Raw genomic sequence first — 9,081 nt, 5'->3', positions numbered from 1 at the left:
CATCCCGGAACAGGCGGCCCGTCTCCAGGCAGCGCCGCTTCAGAGCCTCGTAGTCCTGGTTCAGGTACCGGACTGCCTGGCTGTTGATTCCGACCCAGAAGGGTTTCTGCTGCGCGCATGCTATTATTGTGAAAGGCGCTGGCAGCGAGCAGCAGGAAGGGACTTCCTGTTCCCAAAAAACTGCCTCATTCCTGCAGCCTGAGTCATGGCGTCTCCACCCTGCAGTTTCATTCCCAGTTTAATCATTCCCAGTTTGTTACTGGGCTCCATCGTTTCGGACAGACTGAACAGCAGGGGGCGCCCTCGGTCCAGGTGAGCCGCTGGAGAAGACGAGCGTTCTGGAGCAGTAAGTGGCTGCACTGCGATGACCTTTGACCCTTCACCCCCAGGAAGTATTCACACCCTGAAACACATCAGTTTCAGATCTGAGAGGAACCCGAACAGGAAGTGATTCATGTGCATCGGAGAGTTCTGGATCTGATCTGGTTCTGATATTCATTATTTTGGTTCCTTTGGCCGGTTCTGGTTCTTCAGCTGTTTCCTGTCTGGTTTTGCTGAATCGGACCCGGAGATACGAGGCCGAGGTTCTGCTGGGTCAGCATCAGACAGTAGCAGCAGTGTGTGTGTGTGTGTGTGTGTGTGTGTGTGTGTGTTGAGTAAACAGCCTGCAGAGCAAACAGAGCAGCTGAAAGAGGTTCTGTCCGACCCGACCCGTCCTTCATGGAGACACTGACGACATCTGAGGGATGCAGAGCAGAATCAGAACCAAACATGGAGAAGCAGCATTCAGCTTCTATGCTCCACAGATCTGGAACAAACCGGAAACCCTGAGCTCCTCTCAGCTGGTTGGAGTTTGATTAATGATAAATGAAGAATTGACCAACATATTGATCATGTATTGATTGTATTTAAGGTTCTGTTTTGTTCATTTGATGTAAAACACTTGAAGTGTCTTGTTGCTCAAATGTTCTAATAAACTGATTGATCCTGATGAGCTGCAGCTGCTCATGTTTCTTTGTGGAAACTTGGAGCATCCAACCGGTTGGATGCTGGATGGATGAGCCTCGGTGTTCTGATTGATGGTTCTGGTCGGGATCATAACTGGACAGGGATCCGATTCTGGTCCCGGTTCCGGTCCAGGGTCTGGCTGTTTTGGCAGCCAGTGAGAAGCAGAGATAGGCTCCTCCTCTCAGGGAGGAGGTCTCACTCTGACTCAGACTCCGAGTCCAGCAGCAAAACTTTTTCCGCTTAGTTGCGACCCGGTTCGGTTCTGTTTAGTTCTGCGCCATCATGTCCGGAGTCGCCTCCACTCTGGCCAAGGAGCGGGCCCTGGCCGCGGGGTTCGGAACCAACTCCAACGCGGTTCGGTACCTGAACCAGAACTTCGAGGCCCTGCGCGCGCAGTGCCGCTCCTCCGGGCAGCTCTTCTGCGACCCCACCTTCCCGGCCGAACCCGAATCCCTGGGCTTCAACGAACTGGGTCGGAACTCCCACAAGACCCGAGGAGTCACCTGGAAGAGGCCCACGGTAAGAACCGAGCCCGAACCGGGGGGGGGGAGGGGGATGGAGAATCCGGGAGGGAGGAGAGGGGTGGGGCCGGACCCTCCCTGCACCGAATCCGACCGAACCATCCGACTGGGTCCGGGTTCTGATTCTGGTTCCGGTCCTGTCGTAGAGAAAATGGGAAAACATGAACTCCGATGGTTTTTCTGCAGATTGGACCGGAACCTGAGAGAGAGTCTGAGCAGGAAGTCAGACAGAACCAGAACCGGGTCAGATAGACACACCTCGGTCAGCAGCAGACTTCCAGGTGGCCCAGTTGGCTGTCTGATCCAGAACCAGAACCTCTTAGGACTGTAGAGACATGGAGAACCGGGTCGCTCAGAACCGTCCAGAACTATCAGCCTGCAGCAGCAGGTCACTGGTTCTGGTCTGGTCCATTTGGAAGCACCTGGAAGTCATTAAGAGGCTGACCCGGTCCGGCTTTCAGAGCCGATCCGGTCTGGTCCAGACGAATCCTTCAGATTCATTTCGTCATATCTGAAAATGATTTGATCAGAAGTTTATTAATGTTTGAACTAATAGGAGCAGCTCTGCTCTGATTGGTCCAAGTAGAGGTCAAAGGTTAGCCTGTCTCAGGGTGGGTTCACTGGTTATGGACAGGTTGGACATAGAGACGTCCAGCCGGTCGTCATGGCGATGACTGTGACATCACCAAACACAAACAGGAGATAGGCCCCGCCCACACGATGTCCAGCTGATGGCAGATGGGTTCTGATCAAACTGTTTAATCCTGTTGGACCTGAACCAGACGGGCCAACAGGATGAAGAACCTGCAAGGTTCTGTCCTCCTGTCTGACCCGGTTCTATCTGTCTGACCCGGTTCTGTCCTCCTGTCTGATCCAGTTCTGTCCTCCTGTCTGACCCGGTTCTGTCTGTCTGACCCGGTGCAGGAGCTGGTCTCAAACCCGGACTTCATCGTGGACGGTGCCACCAGAACCGACATCTGTCAGGGAGCGCTGGGTGAGTTTTCCACGCTGGCCCTGAATGCAGAGGTTAGAGGTCACCGATTCCTCCGCTGGTGACCTCTGACCATGTAGAACCGGGCCACGGGTCCACAGAACCGAACCAGCAACCTTGCAGGGGGAACCAGATCCAACCAACAGAAGCGTCACCAGGTTCTGGATGGTTCTGATCCGATTTGACCCGGGTCCAGAAAGCAGCAGTGGCTGCTGGTTCCGGGGCAGACTCGGCATCAGCTGCAGGCTGCGCTCCGATTGGCTGACCGGGAGGCGCTGCACAGGAAGAGAAGCAGCGTGAGAGGGAGCAGTCGGCCAATCAGGACGCGCCGTGTCACGTGCTCAGTGAGTCACGCTGCAGCTTGAGCAACCAGAGATCTGTTCCCACACGCTGCAGAGTGAGACCTCTCCCAAACCCGTCTCTGTGGTCGAGGCTCAGGAGCTGGACCAGAACAAACATCCCTGCCAGCATGCCTAGGTGGGCCCCATGTGGGGAAAAGGAGGGCAGACTATATGGATCCCACATGGGTTTGCCCATGTAGGGCCAGAGTCCACATGGGCCCTGCATGGGCCCTATATGGTGGTGGCCCACATGGGTTTGTCCATTTAGGGCCCATGTAGCGCCCATGTGGGCTGTGGCCCTACATGGGCAAACCCATGTGGGGCCATTGTGGAACCCGCGGACAAACCCATATGGGACCCATATATCAGCCCTCCTTTCCCCCACATGGGTCCCACTTAGGCATGCTGGCTGGGATGTTGGGAATCTGATGGTTCCTGTCCATCACTTGCCATCCTCCTGTCTCTTTAAGAAGCTCTTCCTGCTCTGATTGGTCAGGAATGATGGAGATGTTTGGGAGAAGGTCTGAGAAAAACACTAAAAGACTAAAAACCCATCAGAACCGATCACATCGCTGACAGGCAGGTTCTGGTCCAGAACAGAACCCGGCTTCAAACCGACTCCCAAATCAGAACCCATGAAAGCCGGGGGCCAGCAGGGGGAGACAGAGAGCCTGGCTGGATGTGAGAGGTGTTACTGAGCACTTCCTGTAAAGGGGCAACAGTGAGTTATGGTCTCCTTTCTGTCCAGGTGATTGCTGGCTGCTGGCCGCCATTGCCTCTCTGACCATGAACAAGTTTGTGATGGAGCGAGTCGTTCCCACAGACCAAGGGTTTGGAGACGACTATTCAGGAATCTTCCACTTCCAGGTATTCCAGGTGTTTGGCTTCTTCCGCCATCACAGGAAGTTTGTGTTGTATCTCAGAGGTCTTCCTGTTCTGGTCTCAGTTCTGGCAGTTTGGGGAGTGGGTGGATGTGGTGATTGACGACAGGCTTCCGGTTAAAGACGGGGAGCTGCTGTTCGTCCACTCAGCGGAAGGTCGGGAGTTCTGGAGCGCCCTGCTGGAGAAGGCCTACGCCAAGTAAGAGCACGCAGAACTGATAGCACTGAGCTGGTTCTACTGGAGCGGATGGGAGGAGGTTGGATCCACAGGGACCTGCTGGGGGATTTTCCTCCTGGCTGAGTCCATCATCTACATAGAAACAGCTGAAGGAATGAAACCTTGCATGACACGGTGTCAACCCGTGACTTTACTGCTGTTCCTGCAGGGTGAATGGCTGCTACGAAGCCCTGTCTGGAGGCTCCACCACTGAGGGCTTCGAGGACTTCACCGGAGGTATTGCAGAGAACTATGACCTCAACCGGCCACCATCCAACCTGTTCCAGATCATCAAGAAGGCACTGGAGGCCGGCGCTCTGCTGGGCTGCTCCATTGATGTGAGTTCACTGTCACTCCTACTGTGAACCACCTCAAGGGCTCCTGAGGATTGACCACTTGTCAGCAGAACATCAGCTCTCTTCAGCTGAACCTTGGCATGATGATTTGCTTGTTGTTGCTGCAGATCACAAGTGCTGCAGACTCAGAGGCGGTGACTCGACAGAAGCTGGTGAAAGGCCACGCCTACTCATTGACGGGGGCCACGGAGGTAGCTGGAAGTCCTGGAATGGAGATTCCGTCAAGCAGAAACAGGAGAAAACTCTGTGTTCTGGTTGCAGGTGAACTACCGTGGGCGTCAGGAGAAGCTGGTTAGGATGAGGAACCCCTGGGGTCAGGTGGAGTGGACCGGAGCATGGAGTGATGGGTAAGCAAGCAGAACCGGACTGTGATATTCTGAAACCAGCAGGTGTTGTCTTCAAAATGAGTTCAAATGATCAAGAACTGAAGAGCCAGCATCTCCTTCTATGCAGGTCTTCTGAGTGGAACTATGTCCAGGGAGACTGTCCTCACGCCAGATCAGAGGATGGAGAGTTCTGGTAGGACGAACAGAATGTCCCAGTGACATTCATGAACTGATCTGAGGATGGAATGAGATCACGTCTCTGTTCTTGTCTCTGTAGGATGTCGTTCAGTGAGTTCCAGCGTAACTACTCCCGAATCGAAGTGTGCACTCTGACTCCCGATGCGATAGACGACAACTCTGTCAAACACTGGAGTGTCAGCAAGTTCGACGGCACCTGGAGGAGAGGCTCCACGGCTGGAGGATGCCGGAACCACCCCTGTTAGTAGCTACGATGGACCGGATGGTCCTGACTGTTCCCTTAGGAACTTATATGAATCTGGATCATAGAAAAAGATCAGTGTCCTGCCTAAAGCACATGACTGGACCAGAACCAGAACCAGAACTGCTCAGGACAGGTTCTAATGGGAACAATGACTTTCATGACCCACTAGGTTCTATTGAGTCAGAGGGAACCAGAGGGTGATTCATGTCTGCTGGTTTTTCTCCTCAGACACGTTCTGGACAAACCCTCAGTTTGTGATCAAGCTGGATGAGGAAGATGATGACCCTGATGATGGTGAGGTGGGCTGCAGCTTTGTGGTCGGTCTGATCCAGAAGAACCGCAGGAAGCTGCGCAAACAAGGCGAGGACATGCACACCATCGGCTTTGCCATCTACGAGGTCTGAAATCTTTGATTCCAGCTTCAGATTCCAACATGAGTCCAGGATCTAACTCTGCTTTGTTCCTCCAGGTTCCCCCCCAGGTGAGTCTACCTGGAAGCCTTCACCTCCTCACCTTCATCACATAGAAACATGGAAACCTGCTGGCTGGAAAGGACTCAGTTCAGGTTCTCCCTGGCCAGGGTTGGGCCTTACAGCCTGATAGACGTATTTCTCTGGTAATTTCAGGGTTGTTTGCAACCTCTGACTTCCTGGAAAGACAAACAGACATCCATGTTGATGACTCAACCTGCCTGGCAAGCTAACGGCTGGTGGGCGGAGCCTAATTAGGCTACAGGAAGGGAGGGAACACCCAGCCTAGCCTGATCCAACAGGAAACTATTAACATCTTAGCAAAACACAAGGTTTCTCTTTGTTAGAAAGCATCACTTTCTGGTTTTAGAGTATTTGCAGTAAAACCTGATGAGATCACAGCAGGTTGGTTTCAGCTCCGATCCATTGGTCTCACTGAAGTCCTCCTTGAAGGTCTTCTTGAGCCGTCAGGTTATTGAACCCTCATTAGGATGAGTCTGCAGATCCTCCTGAAGGTCTTCCTGAACATTCTTGCCTTCATCAGCTCATTTCTGAACGCTTCTCCTGGACAGGTACAGGTGACTTTAAGAGCTTTCCTGATTGGCTGTCTGTCTGCAGTTCCACGGACAGAGGGAGGTCCACCTGGACAAGAACTTCTTCCTGACCCACGCTCAGACGGCGAGGTCAGAAACCTTCATCAACCTGCGGGAGGTTAGCTCCCGCTTCAAGCTGCCACCTGGAGAGTACCTGATTGTCCCATCCACCTTTGAGCCGCACCAAAACGGAGACTTCTGCATCCGAGTGTTCTCCGAGAAGCAGACCGAGACTGTGTAAGTTCTGCTGGACCAGAACCGCTTCGGTTCTCCGTCTGACCCGTCCCCCCCCTCGTAGACTCTGTGAGGTTCCTCAGAGACTTCCTTCAGTCCAGAATCCCGGTTCTGTTCTGTGGAAGGTGCAGAGGAGGGGAAGAGGGTCCGGATCAGAGAGCGTGATCAGAACCGTTTGTTCTGTTTCAGGCCCTGTGACGACCCGGTCAGCGCCGACCTCAGTGACGTGAGTGATGATCCGCCCACATCTGGTAGCTAGCGCATTCCAGCTGCTAGTGACAGTGCTACAGCTGTTAGCTAGCAGGTGTTGTACATGCTGGTACCTGTATTTAACTTTGAAAATATTAAACTTTAAAGTTCTGTTAGAATATGTTGCTGTACAGTTATGATGTTTCACCCTAACCCTGGTGAAACGGAAAGAACGTCGCACCATCCTGACCTATGAACCCTGGCTGGAAAAGTTTGAATAAAATATGAAATATAGATTATTACACTCCGCATAGTGTTTCCTGATCACTCAGGGTCATGCAGCTCTTTGAGCTCAGTCTGGAAATGTCGGTTCCTCTGGATCTACAAACGCACCACCAGCCTTTAAAACATTTCCTATGTTCATCCCAAAGTATGGAATGATATTCCACAACATATAACGTCTATCTCAATGCTTGTTAGGAAGAGCCGTGTGCAGGACGCTGCCCTCACTGTGAATGTATGTCTGCCTTGTTTGCAGCATATCTGTGTATTTCTACATTCTGCAGAAAAGGATCCTGCTGTGAAACTGCAGTTATGCTAGATTTGTTTTAAAAATGTAAATAAAATAAAATCTATAAAATATTATGTAGCAATTCTGATTTACATCACATTTTATTATTTACAAAAACTTCTAATAATAATATAATTGTTAATTTAGAATTTGAAACCAGTAGAAACAGGAACATTAATACTGCCTGGTGTTGCAGGTACCAGTTGGTACCATGATAGCCCAGATCTTTGCACCGTTATATGTTTGGTCTGTTGTGATGCTCTGACTGTTACCATGGTGACTGTGTCTAGGAGACGGTGTCAGACGACGAGGTGGACTCCGGGTTCAGGAACCTGTTCACTAAACTCGCGGGAGCCGTAAGTGTCGCCGTGGCTGGCCCCGCCCAGCGGCTGCTTCCTCCCTGCTGATTGGCTGCTTCTGTTTCAGGACATGGAAATCTCCGCCTACGAGCTCCGGACCATCATGAACAAGATCGTAGCCAAACGTGAGCCGCTTCGCCACGTTCAACACGCTGCGCTGGAGCGGCCACAGCCATGACTTCCTGTTTGTTGTTGTTTTAACAGGAACTGACATCAAAACAGACGGATTCAGCCTGGAGACCTGCAAGGTCATGGTCAACCTGATGGATGTATCCTTCACCGCATGGGGGGCGGAGCATGTGAACCGGGATTAAGAGGGGTGGGGTCTGTGAGGGGGCGGGGAATTGGCTGGAGCCATAGTCAGGAGGTTCTGGAGCAACACGCTGGTTCTGGTTCTGGAACTCTGGACCCTCAGCAGGTCTCAGAGGGTCTATGAGGACCCAACCAGTTTAAATGCGTTTACATGATCTGTGATTGGTCAGCTGATCAGCCAGCTGATTGGTCAGCGGTCCCACCTGTCCAACACCTGTGAGTGACCTTTAACCTGCAGCAGGACAGCGGCAACGGCAAGCTGGGCCTTGGAGAATTCGCCACGCTGTGGAAGAAGGTGCAGAAATACCTGGTGAGCTGTGACCTTTGACACCCGCTGTTTTCTTGATATTGGAATTGTGGGAAATCTCAGTGTTTGCTGTTCCTGCAGTCGATCTACAAGCAGAACGACTCGGATAACTCTGGAACCATGAGCACTCCGGAGATGAGGGTGGCCTTTAAGGACGCAGGTGGGTCGCTGTGGTCAGAGGGGAAACTTCCTGCCTGATGCCTGCCCACTTCCTGCCTCTGCTTGCTTACTTCCTGCCTGGCGCCTGCCCACTTCCTGTTCTGCTGCAGTGGCTCTGCCAGCTTTAACCGTGTCAATTCGATGTTTGGTGCTACTGGCAGACGGATCAGCTCTTGGTTTCGGTTCTGGCTCTAACCCACTTGCTGCTGCAGTGCATGATGGGACAGCGCCATGAGGATGCTGAGTTTTCTCATATCGCTTTGACCAGCTTCCTCCTCTCCTGTCCCATAATGCAACACTGTCAGCAGGTCGGGCCGAGTCGATCCGATGAGACTTTGGAGCGAACCGGGTCGCTCCGAACACGCAGCAGGAAACCGTCACCATAGTCTGAGAACATGTGAGATTATAAGATCGGGTTTGAAACCAGAATCAGCCGGAGTGAAGCGGCCAGTCGAACCGTCAGCAAAGATTTAAGCAAAGCTCCAGGCCTGGAGGGTCGTTAGCAGGACTCAGCAGAACCTGACTGCACTGAGGAGGAGATTCAGCTGTTGGATCCAGGTGTGTTGGACCAGGGAGACGTCTAAGAGCTGCAGGACTCTGGCCCTCCAGGACCAGGATCGCCCAGCCCTGGGTTAGATGGGTCTGCTTCAACACCTGAGTGACATCATGAGGTCATCAGCAGGACTCTGCAGACCTACTCTGAGGCATGTTGGACCAGGGAGACACGGAAAAGCTGCAGGAGGCCTGGAGGGCCCCCCCCCCCCCGGGCCCCTTGGTGCCCCCCCCCCCCAATGACCTGTGGCA

General features: G+C 52.8%; 1 protein-coding gene across 1 annotated transcript in view; it reads left to right on the top strand.

Annotated features, from left to right (window-relative positions):
- The first annotated feature begins 1,031 nt into the window (after nucleotides 1-1,031).
- Nucleotides 1,032-9,081, top strand: part of LOC106961194 (calpain-2 catalytic subunit-like) — a 17,676-nt gene continuing 9,626 nt past the window's right edge. The window contains exons 1-18 of the mRNA XM_015054753.1: nucleotides 1,032-1,527; nucleotides 2,454-2,523; nucleotides 3,610-3,728; nucleotides 3,808-3,941; nucleotides 4,129-4,297; nucleotides 4,423-4,506; nucleotides 4,577-4,662; nucleotides 4,769-4,834; nucleotides 4,919-5,079; nucleotides 5,312-5,481; nucleotides 5,553-5,564; nucleotides 6,172-6,383; nucleotides 6,570-6,606; nucleotides 7,431-7,496; nucleotides 7,567-7,624; nucleotides 7,704-7,768; nucleotides 8,053-8,121; nucleotides 8,200-8,278. Coding sequence (XP_014910239.1) covers nucleotides 1,291-1,527; nucleotides 2,454-2,523; nucleotides 3,610-3,728; nucleotides 3,808-3,941; nucleotides 4,129-4,297; nucleotides 4,423-4,506; nucleotides 4,577-4,662; nucleotides 4,769-4,834; nucleotides 4,919-5,079; nucleotides 5,312-5,481; nucleotides 5,553-5,564; nucleotides 6,172-6,383; nucleotides 6,570-6,606; nucleotides 7,431-7,496; nucleotides 7,567-7,624; nucleotides 7,704-7,768; nucleotides 8,053-8,121; nucleotides 8,200-8,278 — 1,894 coding nt within the window. The 5' untranslated portion in view covers nucleotides 1,032-1,290. The remainder of the gene's footprint in view (nucleotides 1,528-2,453; nucleotides 2,524-3,609; nucleotides 3,729-3,807; nucleotides 3,942-4,128; nucleotides 4,298-4,422; nucleotides 4,507-4,576; nucleotides 4,663-4,768; nucleotides 4,835-4,918; nucleotides 5,080-5,311; nucleotides 5,482-5,552; nucleotides 5,565-6,171; nucleotides 6,384-6,569; nucleotides 6,607-7,430; nucleotides 7,497-7,566; nucleotides 7,625-7,703; nucleotides 7,769-8,052; nucleotides 8,122-8,199; nucleotides 8,279-9,081) is intronic.

Source organism: Poecilia latipinna, unplaced genomic scaffold, assembly GCF_001443285.1.
Source record: "Poecilia latipinna isolate Pla-1442-1.1 unplaced genomic scaffold, P_latipinna-1.0 Scaffold1276, whole genome shotgun sequence".
Lineage (NCBI taxonomy): Eukaryota > Metazoa > Chordata > Actinopteri > Cyprinodontiformes > Poeciliidae > Poecilia > Poecilia latipinna.
The sequence above is the reverse complement of the archived record's forward strand: the minus strand, read 5'-3'. Positions and strand labels throughout refer to the sequence as shown.